This window comes from Pleurodeles waltl, chromosome 6, assembly GCF_031143425.1.
Source record: "Pleurodeles waltl isolate 20211129_DDA chromosome 6, aPleWal1.hap1.20221129, whole genome shotgun sequence".
NCBI lineage: Eukaryota > Metazoa > Chordata > Amphibia > Caudata > Salamandridae > Pleurodeles > Pleurodeles waltl.
Genome location: NC_090445.1, coordinates 1,558,425,018 through 1,558,443,641, shown reverse-complemented (window position 1 = coordinate 1,558,443,641; position 18,624 = coordinate 1,558,425,018). Strand labels below are relative to the sequence as shown.

General features: G+C 43.9%; 1 protein-coding gene across 1 annotated transcript in view; it reads right to left on the bottom strand.

Moving 5' to 3' along the window:
- Positions 1 to 18,624, bottom strand: part of DISP3 (dispatched RND transporter family member 3) — a 145,722-nt gene that overhangs the window by 38,211 nt on the left and 88,887 nt on the right. Inside the window, exons 11-14 of the mRNA XM_069241240.1 lie at positions 15,847 to 15,969; positions 14,357 to 14,493; positions 11,898 to 12,079; positions 605 to 735 (exon numbers count right to left, since the gene is read on the bottom strand). Coding sequence (XP_069097341.1) covers positions 605 to 735; positions 11,898 to 12,079; positions 14,357 to 14,493; positions 15,847 to 15,969 — 573 coding nt within the window. The remainder of the gene's footprint in view (positions 1 to 604; positions 736 to 11,897; positions 12,080 to 14,356; positions 14,494 to 15,846; positions 15,970 to 18,624) is intronic.

Sequence of the window (18,624 nt, the reverse complement as noted above, 5' to 3'; positions counted from 1 at the left end):
CAGTTATAGCAACATAATATATGGTGCAACTTATTTAGAGCCACTGTAATGGCGATGAACAATTTATAAGTAGGGATTTGCATCCCAATCCGTCACTAGTCAAATGAACTGGGGAGGAAATGTGGTCTAGTGAGTCTAGGTGCCATCGAGTCCCGGCCTTGGCGCTTGACTCGACATTGTGTGATTCTGGGCAAATCAATCCCCCTATGCTTAAAAATGTGAAATGTAAAGTGTATGACATTGATTTGTGGAATCCCCACTTCATGTACACAAACCTGTATATCGTCTCCCAAACTCCAAAGTAAAATAGTACGCTCGGTTGCGTCATACATAGGTTTGTAATGTATAAACTCCAATACATACAGCGTGAAAATGTTATGAAAAAGTGTTTAAAGCTACAGATATTATATGGCTGTTGAGAGCAACAACCAGATAAAAGCAACATAATATGAATGTGGTTTAAACATATAAAGAGAATTTAGGACCAATTGTGAGAGTGTTTCATCCCTTGAGGACCTCCCATCCACAGTCCTTCCAAGACCATCATCTACATTCCTGACACACTTCATCCCTTCCTATAATGCTCCCTGCCTCTGGCACTTGCCTCTCCCGCTTGGTGCAAAGAAGTAACCTTTGTTGTGCCCATTGGGACCAGGGTTGAGCAGGCAGCCGGAGGGGGCCACACACACCCGGCCCTGGAACGGAGGCTTGTGGGACTGGGCAAAGTACAACTTCCTGCAGTAGGGAGAGGGGATAAGGGGTAAGGGCGACGTGTGAGGGGTGTTGAAAGAAGGGAGAGCGATGGTAAATGAAGAGATGGGAGGAGCAGAGAAAAGATGAGAATAGAAGTGAGACGTAAAGAGAGATGGAGGCGGGAGTGAAGGGGCAGTGGACAATGCATTGGAGAGAAGCAGCAGTCAAAGATGAATGAATGGGAGAGACGTGGATGGTGGGAAAAAGATTATATGGAGAAGGTAGAGTGTGGGAGAGTAGACAGGATGGAAGAGAAGGAGGGTAGGAGTGTAATGCATGAAGAAGGGGACCAAAGGGCGTGGCCGAGAATATAGCAGAGGAGAAGGGAAGACATTGAAGAAAAAGAAAGGGACTTGTATAGATGGAGCAGGGGATGAGAGGTGGAAAGGAAATGAGAGTGGGGACAAGAGTGTGTGGAGAGAAGAGCATTTGGGAGTTAAGGGACAGTCGAGAAGCGTGCAAATAAGAGTGAGTGGAAGACAATGGGGTGGGAGAGTAGAGATGGGTGCACGGCGATGAGGGGTGAGAAAGGGATCAGTGCAGTAAAAGCCGGGACAAAAGAAGTGTAGGGAGAGTACAAGTTAAGGATAGAAGGAGAAGAAGTAATGGAAGAGGGAAGTGAGATAGGAGAGACCAAGAAAGAATTAGCAAGGTGAAGGGTATCAAGGAGAGATGGATAGGAGAGATGGAAGTAGCAATTTAGAGAAGAAGAGAAAGTGGATGTAGGAAGGGGAAGTAACAGAATGGAAGGGGGAGCAAGACAAAGATAGAGAGGAAATAAAAACATTAGAGAACAATATGGAAAGATAAAACATATGAATCTACAACATATTCACACCTCAGAATGAATCAGTATTAATTACATGGCCCAGCTCATCCAAGGGAAAGAAAAGACTAACAAGAACAACCTACCCGTTGCCATGAAAGCAGCACCAACCTGTCAGCCCGGAGCTGCCTACAATAGATGCCAGCCTCAGAGTCTGGCACCAGCAGAAAGAAAGATAAATCTCTAGGCCTGGAGCTCTTAGATACACACCAGCTGCTGGAGGGAAGCCCGGGGACTACATCCCCCAGCCTGCCCCACGGCTAAGCTGCCAGCTGTTCTCATTTCAAAACATTTCAAGGCCATGAGCATTGCAACGCGAGATCAGTTCATGCACCATGCCAAGCATAGCAGAGGCCTAAGGCAGACGCATCTGTGACCAAAGGGCTGACAGGGAGCACAGGGGATGCTGTTTGACATGGTCCTCTCTGTATGAACATACTTCGGGACGGAAAATCCAGCTTCGGTTGCTTCAGAGGACTGGATGGAACATTTCTAATGACTACCTGTATCAAGGAACATCTTAAGGATTTTGGACGCCCTGGGGCAATCGTATTTTGGGGTCCCCTGCTTGGAATACGCGTCCAAATTCTACATGTATTTTCATCCAATATTCAGGGATAGTGATGTGTGTTTTCAATGTCGTAACACAGCAGCAGTTAACTAATATTAATCCCTGTCACACCCTTCCATTTCTAATATGTGCGGTCCTATTTTGATCTAAAAGAAACTCTTCATGGATGTTGTTTGAAACAAACGCAACATTTCTCTGCAAAACGTCTGTAGTAGACTCTCGCACACCACCCACATTAAAAATAAATTCAAGGACAACACAACGCTTAAGAATTAATCAAGGTTATCAGGGCAGGATCCTCCTGAGAACACAGCTGGCTCTAACTGGGGCCCTGGGCCAGAGCCCACTTTACCCATGCCTTGAAACGCCTCTGTCTGTATCCAGTGCATGCCCTGGACTGCTCCACTGCCGTTCCTGAGAGGAATCACCCGATCAGCTGAAGCAATAAATTAATGTAAATTGAACGCCTACCATCCCTTTACAAGCACAGGCACTGCAGCCTAGGGCAGGTCAAGAGCACGGCTCTGTTCACTTCCGAAATGAAACACTTCCCACATAGGCCACAGTGCAGTTCGACTCTCTCAACCAAGCACTCCCCCGCACCCTAGCGTGCTGTCCGTTCGCTAATGCACGCCAGTGGTACGAAACACTTTATAAACGTAGTTACAATTACAATACGTCCAATCGGGACAGGCACCGCCAGCTATTTAGTCTATCCAACAGATAACTTGATGGCAAAAATGAAATGTGAATAGAGACCACCTATTAGTGACCTATCCCCAACACAAAAAAGCTGTTACTAGTGGAAATAAATAATTTTCTGAGAACAACCACCAGTTGAAAAATAATTCATGTTAGTGATTCTGGGTTGGTACACACTGCACGATCAATGCATATATAATTCATCGGAATAATTAAGACAGTTCGTGGTTATCCCGAACATTAATCTGGCTCCCGCTCTCCTGACCTATGTTGAGCAATCCTGCTTTGAGCCTTCCTGTCCTGCACCGTTGACTCAAAAAGCACTAAGAACATTGAGCGGTGACCCTGTATTTACCAGTTCTCGGATTAAAGCATCCATTACGACTGTCTTGCATCTTCCAACCGGACATCAGGATCCCATTGTGCTTGCTTGTATTAGCGCCCGTGACACTCTTGCTGCATTACTGGGGACCTTCATTGTTACCATCAGAATTTAACTAACAGGCGATAAAACTATCAGGTTTTATCGCCTGTTACATTGGTTTATAGAGTGACCTTGTGCCAGTCTGCTCGCGGTCCAGTGTGTTAATGAGGAGCTGACTCTTAAGATTCGACGAGTGACTCGTCAGATGAATGATGTACAAACTTGCTGCTGTGGGTTTGTACCTTCTGACCTCATCAGAAGGATTTCCAGGATCACAGTCAGCTCACATCCTTATCAGGATTCCTGGAAGCATGGATTGAGAAAATCTTTAGATGCTCATCTCTGCCTGGCAACGTGTTGACTGGAAAGTCTGAGGTTCAGACAATTGGTTTGTTGGCAAATTGCAATTTAGTATTATTGGCCCTCACTTGCTGATCCACAAACGTGGCAGTATTCTTTAAACCCCTCAATACTGTGTGATCAACACTAGGAGTGGGCAATAAATTCCGCTCCGCTGGCAGAATTGTGGCCACTCAGCATTATGCTTGTAACACCAAGTTCCAGCCAAAGTCCGCCAATTGCCACATGGCGGTGTTTCTTCTCACATGCAGCCTGCCAACAGTAAGTTGGCAAGCGCGAGCAAGAAGTGACATCGCCTCAAGTGATTTATGGGTGCCTTTGGGGCACCCTGTGAGATTTTCTCACCACAAACGGTCAGGGGTGGTCGCGACCGTTTGCAGTGAGAAAGCTGCCACTCAAGTAGAAAATCTATTCAAGCGGCAACAAAATCATCTTGAGCAGCAGAGCCCCATGACATGTCACGTAGTGATGTTCGTGTTGATTTTTTAGCATGGAATGAGCTTCCCGCTCTAAAAATTAGCGCGAGCAGCACAAAGTGCCAATTTCTGCCCATTTGCAGAACTCTGCAGAATCTTGCAAAGTTTTCATGTAATACAGCAGAATTCCACAGAGTGAAACTCCGTGAGTTCTGCCGACCCCTAATCCAGACCACAGCGATAATCAAGCATGGGTATTATTACTTTGATGCACCATGTCATATCTTTTTCCTGTGAGCTGCAGTTTATGTTTACTTTGCTTATAATGTTAACGCTGCAGAACTAATTTGCTTCTAAGTGCAGAGGCATTAGCAGGACTACATCACAACTGTCAAAGAGCCATTGCAATGGGTGCGTGAGTGCCACCCTGTGTGGTATGTATTTCAAGCTTCATGGTTCTGATAGGAGTAAATCAGTGGTTGTAGAGCATCACTGAAGTCAAGTGGGTATGACTAGTCAAAGGTCAAGGTTGGATGGGCCACCTGTCTCCAGTATGTTTGCTTTATGTGTATTAATATGCAGACCCCTTCATAAAACCAATAAGCCTACTTTTTAAATTGTGGTGCTCTGACCCTTTGTCAAAGTCAGTAGGTCTGGCATACTTAAAGTGACACTCTTTGTATTGTAACATCACATAGTCAACTGTGCATGCCTGCAGGGGTTTGGACATCAGTGGGCGGTTGGGCGCAGGACCTGGAAGTCATGGATGTGCCATGTCCATGCGAGGTGTGGGTTTGCGGAAAGCCCTTTTGCCAAACCACAGGGGGTTAGATGCATGGCTGGCTGTAGGCCTGGCCCCATGGCCAACTCATGCCTGTGCATGGCGGGCTGTTGGCTGCCCATGGTGGGGGGGGGGCATAGATGCGGGGCCAACCACATGCCACTCATAGCCAGAAGTCATGTATGGCATGGACTTGGTGTTATGTATGGTAATAAAATATTAGTTCATCTAAAAAAAAAAAAAGTAAAAGTTTACAAAGGAAGGTTAAAGTGACATTATAGTTAGGTATGGTAAAACTATTTAACTTTGATTTAAAAGTAACCTAAAATTCACTGAAAAAACAAAGGTTAAAGGGACATTATAATTAAGTGAAAATGTAAGTTAAAACAACTAAAATAAAACCACCAAAATACACCAGTTAGTTATCTCAAGTAACTGTGACTCATGCCTTAAATTACCTATAACTCGTGTCCTCGTCATGCACTGCATATGACCTCACATGTTGCATCACTCATGTCATGTTCTATGACACCATTGAGAACATCAATGCAACATCTGAAATGACGTTATTGATGACAACACTGTGCATCAGACTACCAGGTTATTGTAGTCTGATGGGGGCACTAGTTATAGTTAATTGAGGGCACAAACTATAGATACTTCAGAAAACTTTAATTGGTGGATTTCAGTGGTTTTGTTTGTTTTAACTGACATTTTCACTTCTTTTAACACCCCTTTAACCTGCTTTTTCAGTGAATTTGTAAAGTTTTTTAGTGTAAATTTAGATATTCTTGCCTTAGCACAAGATGTTGCAGGGTATCCTTTTTCCATAATGAACACAAAAGCCTGCTATAGGTCCATATTGCCCCTTGCATGGGACTGGAGTTAGCTGGCTGGGGGAGGGAGGTTCCCCTTCTTTGTTCCATTGAGTATGGTAGGTTCCCCATGCTCAGTGAAACTTTTACTTCTGCCCTTCATCTTGTACTGCTGGCTGTTACCTAGCAACCAGATTCCCCCGGGTCCACCAAACTGACTTGAATACAAATAGGAACGTTAGTATTTGTCTGACCTGTAGCTACCTGCACCTAAAGCCCGTAGAAACCTGGACAAATATAGAAGATACATTTCCTCTAGTTTGGAAAAGAACTTTGGAATTACAACAAAGCTTTCTCTTTTTTGGCCCAGACTTTCTGCCTCTGGTCCACACCTAGGTAACAATAGGCCCCTCGAGCCAGCAACGTATGCATCATCTGAACTATGATGAGACTATTCACATCAGTGTTGGGTAGGCAGACATCTGTGAAAAGGAGAATGTTTGCTGGTTGTCCTCTACCCTCAAACTGAGATAAAATCCAGATTTTCTGGAACACGTTGTTGCTATGACCAGAAAGAATAAAAGACGCCAGGTGGTTCTGCAAAGAGGGGGAGCTGACCTCTGACCTATAGGGCCAGTGCTGGCTTTAGGGCGGTGTGACTGGTGCGGCCGCACTGGGCAGTGACCTGGAGGCGAAGAGGGTGCTGACCTCATTGGGGGTGTGGTGTTTAGCATAACTTACAATTTAAATGCACCTGCTGCAAAGTTTCTTGTGCGTCCAGCTTTCAGGCAGCAATAAAAATGTGAAGATAACTTCTGATTAACATTCCTGCTAGAAAAAAGAGGCAGAAGTTCTGTCTAGTGGCAGTTGTGACTCACCATAAAGTGGTGCAGAGGATTAATATGCCTGCTGCAAGGAACAGATCTGTATTTTATTTGTATAACTGAGTGGATTAGTACAGTCAGCCTTTATCAGTGTTTTAAAACAAATTAAATGTATGTGAGAGAGGGGCTATGGAGAGATGAGGGGTACTTTTGCCGGGTCTCAGTGAGGAAATCCAAGGATGAGGTCGGGGGCGGAGGGGTTGGTGTGCCAAAAAAGATTGTCACACCGGACATCACCAGCGCTAAAGCTGGCCCTGTATGAGACCTACACAAACCCAGCTGGCTGACAAGGTGCATGGATTATGCCTTTACAGCCTGGTTAAGGACTGAGCTTTACTTGGGTAGTTGAATTGCAGAGGTAATTTTCTACTTCATCTCTGGTGAATCTGAACTGTCCTGACCTGCCTAGTACCGGTAGGATACAAGTACCTGCACCCTTCACATCCAAAGATAGACACGGAAGTGCCATTTCTGCTGCTGTGTTCCACTGGTTGAAGAAAGTTGTCACATTCTGAACTATGTCCCAATTAGACATGATGGCTAATCCCCAGTAGTGACCTGGAACTGGACACCAAGACTAGTGGCACTCTAGAGTCGCTATTTTCTTTTTACTTTTGTGGGACAAATTGTTTGGACGGTGGGTTGTTGAGTGAGAAAATGTGTGGTGCACACTGAATTGTCCAGTTTGAACCCACAGCCAGAGACCACTGATACAGGGTCGATATATTTTAGCATTGTACCTTGTACCCTTTTGTCAGGCCCCTCGGTTGATTAAAGTGAACCGTGTTATCAAGCATCATTGTAGAACCCAGGATATCCCTAAAAAGCTAAGCACTTATGAACACTATTTTTAGGATAACATTGGCCATATCACTCAATGTAAACGTGTGGGGTTTACTTGTCTATCAAAGTTGTGCTCTTTGCAGATAAATCTCAGGTTGCACTTGGCGTAAACTGAGTTTATACTGTTTATACTGCTTCGGAGTGTCTCAAGTAAGTGTACTTACTGACTTCGCTACCTGTAAGGGGTCACATGCTCACATGGATTAACGTGGTTGATGAATTGGAGTGCAGTATTACTGGTGGTTCAGGGGCACCAGTACTCACAAAGGATACCGTACAGTAACCAGCGATTGCCCTAGGATCCGAAAATAGCTCATCACACAGAGGCATTCACTTCTCTTTATTTCCAGAACCGATTATTTTGCGAATAGCCAATTAGGCCCTTCCACAGTAACTTACAAAATGATCTCATTATTTTTTTAATTAGTGGCAGTTTCATCATATATAGTACTGCTATATATTACAGCCACTCTTGTTCATATTTTGGGACCCTCAACTGTGGTACAAGAATACCATTTCCCAAACCACAATTTTTAAAATTCGTCTCCTTGAACGTTCATTGACACACTCCATCCATCATAGTCGGTTTTTGTATCCTCAGGGTATGCCCTACATGTGCGGCCATGGGACAACGCCCACATTTGGTGAAAGTTTCCTTATGTGCGGTGCAGCTTGCACTGTACATTTCAAAGTCTCCTTACCGCTGGTTAGTATGCCAGCAATCACCAAGGCAAAAATTAGTTTGAGCATTTCTTCTATCAATTTGTTATTTGTTGCAGAATATACCCTAATGATGGACTTGCCCAGACGTGGCTCTATGCTCACTGTGCCACAAAACTCAAGCTGTACTCCTCTGACGAGGCTTAAGAAGTCTAAAATGAGTCTGAGGTTGCTTATATTGCCGTCCGGAGGGCATGGGTCTGGCAATTTGATCTGGACTATTCGGTTTGGAGCAGGGTGAACACTGATTTCTATATGATTTGTCCAAAGTTCTATAGTGTGTGAAAAGTGATAGACCAGAAGGCTGCTCAAGTGACCGAGATCTATTCAGGCATTACTTCTGTCACTTTGTTCTTTGATACACAGGAGGTCTTGAGTAATTTCACATATTCTTTTATGACAGGACCCCTTCTTTCTCCCAAGTGTGCTTAATTTGAGCCAGTGGTTTCTGGTGAGAGGCACTGGCACTTATTTTTGGGGGCCGGCACTTATTTTTCTGCATCAGGCATTTACTGCAAGCAAAAAACACATATGGAAAAGATGGAGGAAGAGAAATGAGAAAAAGCGTGACAAAGGGAGAAAGCAGAAAGCTGCAATAGTGAGCTGAAGGTGGAGGGTGTGGCTGTAAATGGATTATAGAGGCCCGAGATGGCCTCAGTATTCTTTAAGTGCAGCAGCCGTGTGTTTCAAGGAGAGCTTTGGGCACCGGCACGTCTTTATTTACAAATTAAACACTGGGGTCACCCAGTGCTTAATTTGTGAATAAAAACGTGCCGGTGCCCAAAGCCCTCCTCTTAAACACACGGCTGCTACAAATAAATGTTGGAACACAAAATACTGAGGAAGCGTAATCCTGAAGCCATCTCGGGCCTCTTCCATCCATATAAAGCTACTCCTTGCCCCTTTAGCTCACCCTTGAAGCTTACTACTTTCTCCTTTTGTGACGTTTTTTCGTTTTTACCTTCCTCTGTCTTTCCCATATATGTCTTTTGCTCGCAGCAAATGCTTGAGGCAGAAGAATAAGCCCCGGCCCTCAAAAATAAGTGCTGGTGCTCAGCACCGGAAACAACAAGCACAAATTAAGCACTGGGGCCACCCAAATGCGTGACTCCGAGCACCAGCAGGAAACCAAAGTTTCTTTAGTAGTCCAAACTAGTTGCACCATTCTGTCTTGGAGAAAAGCACCATGTAGTCCCAGTTTCCATACTGGCTGGCCATGAGGTGCCTAAACCAAGGTCTTGAAACTGGATCTTCATCGATGTCAAAAAAAGAACGAATACACACCGCATTCCATGAGCCAGGATAGCAATACCATTTTGCCTCAAACAGGGACCAGCAGAAAACTGTGCAGACCACACATGGATATGAACATATCCTTATCTGTGTGATACTAGGGGACACTGGCACACCAAGTGCACTAGTGCGCTAGCAAATACACATTAGAAAAGAGGCCAGAAATATACTTATGAAAATCATCTAATACAAAAACCTTGGCCTGTATTTGTTCTTGGTGGATCTTAAACCTTATTTTGGACTAGATCAGAGTCAGAAATACTAGGCTTGTTGTGGGGAGATGGAGGGTATTCAAAATATGGCCTGTAGAAGCTGGTGGAAAACTGATACAAACTATGTTGTTGGTGTTATTTCACAACCAGCCACAAGAAAAAGAAAGTCACAAAACAATCATAGGACTGAAGCTTCGGGAATGGGCTTCCCCTGGATGCGTGCTCATGACCTTCTAGTGGCTAACAGAGGATTCCCATGTATTGAAAACCACGGCTCTGCCTTGTATAAGCTACAGACCGCTTCCCCACGATACCAACAAGATGACACTGACTGGGTGGATCTGAACTGAATGTGGGGCTTTATTCATTTTTAACCTCTTTTTTTTAGCTGACATCTGTGAGGAAATGACTAGTTATACACTCTTTAGCAAACATGATAAGGGTACTTACAGTCTAGGGCACTCATTTACAACTTGGTGGGTTGTCCAATAGCATGATAGGGCAGTGGAGGCCTTGGTCTCTTCTCCCCTGGTTGAGGAAAGCCCACCAAATTTCGAGATACTTGGTAGATAGGTGGGATTTTTATGCCTCCAGCCGAGCCACTACTGCTCCACTGAAGGCACTTTACTGAGCAGGCACCATATTTGAAGTACCCACTCAGTAAAGTTTTAAGACTCTGAAAACAAACCACCAAAGTGAGAATTAATTTTTATAAAACAAAAAATCTTTGTGCTGTTACACAGGGATTTTTTCCCAGTACTTTGGGGCCGATGCATCTTTTCTGGCACCTGCAGGGTAGAGAAAAATAATACTAAATAAGTAGTGGTGACCATCAGTCACCATGACCTGGTGGCCCAGTAGCCGGGGCTTTTCTCCCAGCAGGTGCAGGCCATTTGTGTTCTCTCAACGTAGATTAGCCAGCCTTGTTTGGAAGTGAGTGGAAACTGACAGGTTTACAACCGAAGAGCATTACACAGCTCTGCCATCAAAAACCTCCTACCTGGTGACCCATCAACTGCAAGCCTGACTCGTCTATTCAGTGAAGGGCCTTCCCCATTTAGGCTTGGACATTCCTACACATATTATCCTTTCCGAAACCTCCATGTCTGGAACAGTGGTCTCAGGACGGAAAAACAGTAATTGGCACCTTGCACAGGAAAAAATTCGTTTTATGTTTTTCAGAATTAAATCTCCATATTCTGGGTTTGTTTCAGCAAAACAAAAAGGAATGTCAACTGACAGCCATGGTATGACCTCGTTGACTAGAGAACTTTTATCAATATGATCTCCACTCGCATGGTGAGGATCTCTAAATATGGTGAGTGGTCCTCAGTCACACCAATGGGCTGGTTGGCCATCCATGAAACTCTAAATGAGCTCCTAGCTCATAAGGGTGGGGCACTATTCAACCCACTACCCCAAGAGATTCCTAAGCAAATGATAAAGTCATCCTCCATGTCACACCTTCACTGAAATCAGAAAATTGAAGCTCAAGGAATAAGGTACTGCCAACCAACCATTTAACATTGCCAATTTTGGTCCTCCTTCAATTAGATCCAATGTTCAATCTTCACATCCCAAAGAGATCTCAATGCAGTCATAAGGAGAACTGAAACACTACATTCAAAAGACATTATCATAAGAATACTCAGGCTCTGCCCTGAGAGGAATTCTGGAGCCACATGGAAACATACAGTATGTAGCAGATTATCCAAGGTGCACCGAGAGAATACAAAGACTACTCAAATGCATCTAACATAACATAAAATGTAAGATGTTTTAACACCAGTGACTGCTCCAGCGCTATCCACAGGACTGAAATTCATTGGATAACATTTTCCTTAGGTACTGACTGCTGAACCGCAAATCAGACACCTTTAATCTAAAAGTTATTCCTTTGGGTAAAGTTCAAATATTTATTGTGTGTGCAACTTTTCATTATTCTTTAACTGCTGTTACAGTTATCATTTATAGTAATATCTGTCATTGAACACTAAGCTCTAGTACGTGTATTAAATACTTGCGGTTCCCAGAACCTGAAAAGACACAACGAAACATGCAGTGATCTGCAGATCATGACCAGTATGATTGTCTCAGCCTTCCAAAGTCAGTAAATTCAGTGTATCATCCTCCCCACCTCACTTTGTGTTCCATATTTACACCACTCCCTCTGCATTTTATGCCCTCCTCAGTTTTCAGCACTTCAATCATAGGTTGCCTGGTAATGGTACTCAACAAAAACACAGCTTGTGGCTAATCTCGGCAAGAATGGATTGAAGAAATGGACCTGAACCTACCGCGTTTGAGGCTGCTCTTTATCTGCTCCAAAGAAGCTGAAGTCGAACTTCCATCCTCTACGGTTGTCGCAGACTGATGAAGTAATCATCCACTTCTTGGCACAGGTTTCCTTGGGCTGCCCTACGGTGGACACACAAGCTGTCAGCTTCTTGGTGAAGTTACCCAAAGGAACTCTATACACCTAAACAATGGATTAATGAAAACAGGAATTGAGACCCACAGCACAACAGCTGCCCCTGTGCTCAAGTCACAGCTGAACTCTTCCACTGTGCCCCATCCACAGCTCATATCTTCTCCTTATATCTCAAACTCTGCCCAGTCAACAGTTTGACTGTCCTCTTGTCTCTGCCCATAACATGAAATCTACATGTCTTACTCAGAATAAAGAAAGACATATGTTCCCTTCAAAACTCTCTGGTGTGTGCAACCCTTAGCTGGACTGTATCCAACAGGAGCTAAATTATCCAAGACATATGTAAAGCGACACAAAACATTAGAATACATTGAAACCAATGAGTTTCACTTTACAGGACCCTCACTGCGCCCACCAACACCTCGGGAACCCTTTCAGATACCTTAACTAACTCATCCATTACTTGGGATACCTCAAAATGAGGTGCATAATTCAAGACTTTTGCTAAAGCACACAACAAAGGAAAACTTATTCAGTAACTGCAAAACCTCTTTCAAACCGGGGACACCTAATCCAACAGCAGAAACACTCAGCCAACACTAAGCCAACCTTTTGGACCCTGAAAACAGTACACACCAGGGAGATCCTACAGAATTCATGTGACCAAATCTAACACCTGAGATACCCTCACCTAGCACCCCACTGCCTCTATCCCACACTTCATGTAACTCAATGAGTGCATTATGTAGCCCATCCTGTGTGAAGGCACTGAATCCCTATGACCTCCTATCCAATTCTTATGCACTTTAGGACCTCCCAACCTAGGTTGATCTACTGAATCCACTCGACCCTTCAGCTTTTACCAGACCTGACCTGCTATCCACCATCATAAGAAGCCTTTCATCAAAGCCTGAACCTCTTTAATAATACATTCCAGCTAATCCTTAATTGTGATTATCATCCTTTGTGCAGTCTTGTCAGTGTAAAAGGACAGTGGCTGTGAGATCTTCTCAATGCAGTAACCTATCAGTGCTAAAGGACCATAAGTGAGAGATACCTAATGGAGTATTCTGTCAGTGCTATAGGATCTGGCAGCATCAGCTTCCTAATGCAGTACCCTGTCAGTGCTAAAAGATCCAACAGTGCCAGCTTTCCAATGCATTATCCTGACAATATTTTAGGAACTACCTTCCTAATGTAGTATCTAGCCATTGATATGGGATCCAGCAGTGTGAGAATCCTAGTGTAGTATTCTATTGGTGCTATAGGATCCAGCAGCATGAACTTCATAATGCAGTATTATGTATTGTGCTATGCTTCCTAGCAGTGTGGGAATCCTCATGTAGTACACTGTCAGTGCTATATGATCCATAAGAATGGACTTTCTAATGCAGCAACATGTTAGGAGATATAGGACCCCAGCAGTGTGAACGTCTTGTAGCAGTGCCCTGGCTTATACCAGAGTGAGTGTCAAGTCAGTGTAATAGAACTGCAGCATAGGGTTATATGATATCATTGTTATCTGACATAGTGTGAACTCACTCTAGTAGAGTACAAGTAGTCCTCTCTAAACCCCAGCAGTGTGAGATTCCTGCAGGAGTGTTCTTCCAACGTTCTGGGCCTCTAGTAGTGTCAGCTTGCTCTAATAGTGCCTTGCCAGCCTGCATGTTTTGTCAGTATCCTGTAGTCAAAACTAAAGGGCCCGATCTCCCTCCAGGAGTGCTGTCAGTGTGAGCTTGCTTCATTCATCATAATTTTTTTCTTGAGTGGCTAAACCTGGTGTGTACTAACTTCAATGGTCCCTTCAGTATGAAATTCCTATAGATGTGTGCTTCGTGTGATATTTCTTCCACTTTGTGAGCCTCCTTAACTGTGCTGTTGTGCCCAAGTAGTGTGTGCCCTCTCCCAGAAGCAAGTTTACCCGAAAGTGCTTTGTCAGTGCTAAAGGACTCTGCTAATGTGAATCTGCTCCAGCAGTGTCTGTCTGCGTGGCAGGACCCAGTGGTGCAAGCCTCTTCCCAGCTATGTAATCTTCCTTCAGAAGTGCCATCAGTAATACATTCCTCCAGCATTGCCTTGTTAGTGCTATAGGACTCTGCCACTGTGAATAATCTCTAGCTATGGCCATTTAGGGCTGAAACACTCTAGAAGTGTGATCTTTCTACCAGCATTGCCCTCAGTGTAAGCCTCAACCAGCAATGCCCAAAAGCGGAAAATCGTCTTGCCTCAAACATGCAGATATGTACAATAAAAACAGCAAAGGACCATGCAGCTCAGAGGTTTGGTTAAAAATTTGCTCTAGCAGCACGTGTTCGAGCATCTCACCTGGAATGGAGGGGCCTCGCCAGCTCCTGGAAGCACTGGCTGCCACGGAGAGGGCAAGCTGGCATTAAGGGAAAACCTGTAGAGCGTCATGGGACCATCACCTTGGCATCTGGTGGTGAAGACGGTGCCCTGTGGATCTAAGACACACAAGAGAATCAGACCTCCAGTCAACTTTTACACATAGCTCTCTCCTACACCCTGCAGTTTACACAACAAACTTCCTCCGAACAACCATCCTCCAGAAAAAACCTCTATTGTATCCCACTCTCCCCACAGAGACTGAAACTAGCTGAGGTTTTATCCCCCTTGAACCATCAATTGATAGTGTGAGAAGTCATATGCAGTGCACATGGAACATTTATTTTGGCCATGACATTTTGGGTGTTTATCTACTCCTTTTCTGCATGGATATGAGAAACAAAACCCATGAGAGGTGAAGGAGGTGGGGGTTGACTCACAACCTAATGAGGTGTAGAACCCAGACACATCCTGTCTAGAGCACAAAGGAAAACAGAATTGAACTAAAGAGGTTGGGCATCTGTGCAGTCACTAGGGAGACTGGCTACCTACGGGAAGCCACCTCATGGACATATGGTGTGTATAGTTGTTTCCTACTGAACCCAGTTCCTTTAGCACAGCTATAGAAGGGAGATGATTCAGCATGAGGTCTAAATTAGGTTAGCCCAGGGTGATGGTTTGTCCTCGTGTGTATTCATTGGAGTGGTCCTAAACTGAGTCATTGAGGATCTGATCTGCATAAAGGGTGCTTAGGAATAAGAAAACCTTCGTAAACACCTAGCACCCACCTGACAGCATGTAGATTTTCTTGAACAATCAAGAAAGGGGGATGGTCCCCAACTGACTCTGACACACACCAAGCATTGTGACACTGCAAGGGCACTGAAGGCCAGGTTGAGCAGTGACCATTTTGAACTAAGATGCTACTGGGTCCCATCATTACACAGGGTGAGTCTAGAGCATTTCAGCCATTAGACCCTAATTTGATTCCGGGGCAAAAAGACACAATACTCTGTTTAAACCTCATTTATTGTATGTTTTACTGAGTTTAAATTACATATCCGGCAATGGAAATACAATACAGTGAACTAATTAAAGCTTGTCAAGAAACAGGTAAAAGAAAAGTTCGATGGACGTGGTTCACTCAAGCTTTAATAGGGACATTCAGAAAAAATCCAAAAGGGATTGTTCAGTGAATCACCAGGTGGCTCTGAGATATGGCTATCCAACCATCACAAATAGTCAATCTAAAATACTCCCTCCAATATTGGAGAAATTAAACAGTACATCATCACACTAAGTGGGCACAAAAAACCCATCCCTCTGACGAGCAGGGGCCCTAATCATATCTTTAGGAGACTTGTAATCAGAGCATGCCTAAGCGTAGAACTGGAAAACCTTGCCTCCTCATGATGGACCCCACCATGTTCCCACCATCATTGTAATGCGAAGACCCCACCAATAGCACTCACCTGCCGGTCCCACCTTGCCCATAGCAGTATGGTGGCCCCAGGATAGGTTGAAACCTCTCTTCCTCTTCCCTGATGATGTCCGAATGTTGTTTTGCAAAGTTCGTGACTTCTCCTGAAACAAACCTGTCCCACAAGGTCAGTCAGGAAGAGGGAGTGCACTACAGACTCCAGCTGTGAGGCGTTGTTAGAGGACTTGCAAGAAATTTAGGAAAACTTAAATGCAGTGCTAGAGAATGAGGCAATAGCTACCAGTAGTAGGTAATGATCAAATTATTCAGCATTGAGTACATCTGTGGGCTGGTGAACGTATAAAGAGAATAAGGATAGGTTGGTGCATGAAAAAGTACAATAGTGAATGAGATTAGGTCTGGCTAAATGACGGTAAGGGAAGATGTTTTAGATACAGTGGATGTTGTTGCTAGGGGTGGATATAACTTAAGGTTTGGCAAACTCAGATTGCCATCCATGTTTCCATCTAAACATATAATATGGAATGTCCTGAACACTCACATGAGCAGTTAGCTTTGGATTCCATTAGCACTGTCCTGAGCAGGTAGCACAATGACCCCTCAGAATTCACCTGAACAGGTAACGCAGGAAATCCCTTGAGTACTTCTTTTAACACCAATGAAGACTAGATTCATTCAGCACTTACCTTCACAAGTAGGGCATGAGATCCAATCAGCACTCACTCAAATGCATGACTGAAGTAAACATATGTGAGATGCACTCATCTAGTCAGGTAACACAAGACATACCCTGAGCACTCATCTGAAAAGGTAACACAAAATTTACTCATGGCTCATATGAGTAGTTAGGAATACATCCATTCACTACTCACCCGTACAGGTAATAATTGATCCTCCCACCACTCACCTGAAAAGGTGACTTTAGTCTAAATCCTCGCAGAAATCATCTGACCAGATAACACAGACAATTTACACACCACTGTACTGGAGAGGCAGCATACAAGGTATATTTAGCACTATCCGAAGCAGGAGACATCAGGTCCACACAGCACTGATCTAAACAAGTTAACAATACATTATAATCACCACCCACATGAGCATGTCTCACTAGGTACACTAACCACTAGGCTGAACTGGTAATATGAGATCCACTCTGCACTCATCTGTCAAGGTATTAGTAGATCCACTGAACGTGTAACCTACAACATCCACTTAGCACTGACCTGAAAACGTAACATGAGCATCCCTTTAGCAGTAATCTGAAAAGGTACTAGATGAGGTCTACTAAGCACTCAACTGAAAACAGACTACACCAGATCCATATTATGTGAAAGGTAATAATAAATCACCTAAACACTCACCTAACTAAGATAAACTCAGCACTCCTATGAGCAAGTAACATGGCAAGTCTCCTTCAGCACTCACTTAAACAGGTAACACTAGATTCCTCCTGGACTAATATTAACATGTAACATTAGATCCATTCAGCAGTCACCCAACAAAAGTGACGTAAGGTCCTATAGCAATCACCTAAACAAGGGAAAGTAGATTCACTCCACTGTAATCGTAATAGGCCGCATTACATTCAATCAGCACTCATCTGAGAAAGTGACAATACATCCAGTAATCAATCATCTCAGCAGATATTACTAGATCCACTCAGCACTTGCAAGAACAGGTAACATCTATGATTCACAGAACGCTTACCTGAAGAGCTAACATAAGCAACACACCAAACAGTAAGATAAATATGTAATAGATGTGATCTATTTAGCATTCACCTGGACAGGTAGGACAGAGTCACACAACAATAACAGAATAGGTTGACTTGTACCCCAGAATATGCTCTGAAACAATTGACACACAAATCCACTAGGATCTTCCTGAAAAGGTAACTAGTTAGAACCACTCAGAGATTACCTTATCACAAAACATGCAAGCTTCCATCACCACTAGTTTGAAGATGAACCACACAAGAGCTACTAATCACTCATCTGAACAGATGACATCAACTCCACTCAGCAGTAATCTGAAAAGCAAAGAGGTAAGACATATACTCACTACTAAACTGAATGGATAACATGAACACCACTATGCACTCACCTAAACAGGTAGCATATAAGTGCTTAATTTGTGAAAAATGATTGCCGGTGCCTGAGATCTTCTCATAAGTCTGTGGTGAGTGCAATTAAATTTCAGTACACCGAATATTGGGGCTGGGTAGTTTTAAATCCACTTCATGCCTCTGAGATCCACTACCAGACACTACCTGCCCTTTTATCTCACTCTTGCAGTTTCCTGCTTTCTACTTTTGTGACAGTTTGTCCATCTTTCTCTTTCTCCTTCTTTCCGCTTTGAGTGTTTTCCCTCTCTTGCTCTCAGTAAATATATTTTGCAGTAAAATAGGTTTCAGTCCCCAAAAATGATTGTTGGTGGCACCAGTCGGCAACCACCAGCCTAAATTAAGCACTGCATAGGTCTACCCACCACTTACCTCAACAAGTAACACTTGATCTCTCAACACTCAGCTGAATGGGAATGAGAATGCAGTTACTGGGATATTCGCCAAACTATTGAGGTGTGTCCCGCTGTCCTCCTTTCACTTCTGCTACAACTGTTTGAGGACGGAGGTTTATCAACAATGTAGCCACTGCCAGCTCTCATATCAAACATGGCAGTTTAGGACAGGAATTCTAGAAATTTCCCCCACTTCCTTGGTAAAAATGGAGTGTGTGTGCGGGACATTTCTGAAGACAGACCCCACTGGGGGGGGGTCTGTCTACAGAAATGACATAAAGGATAGCAAGTC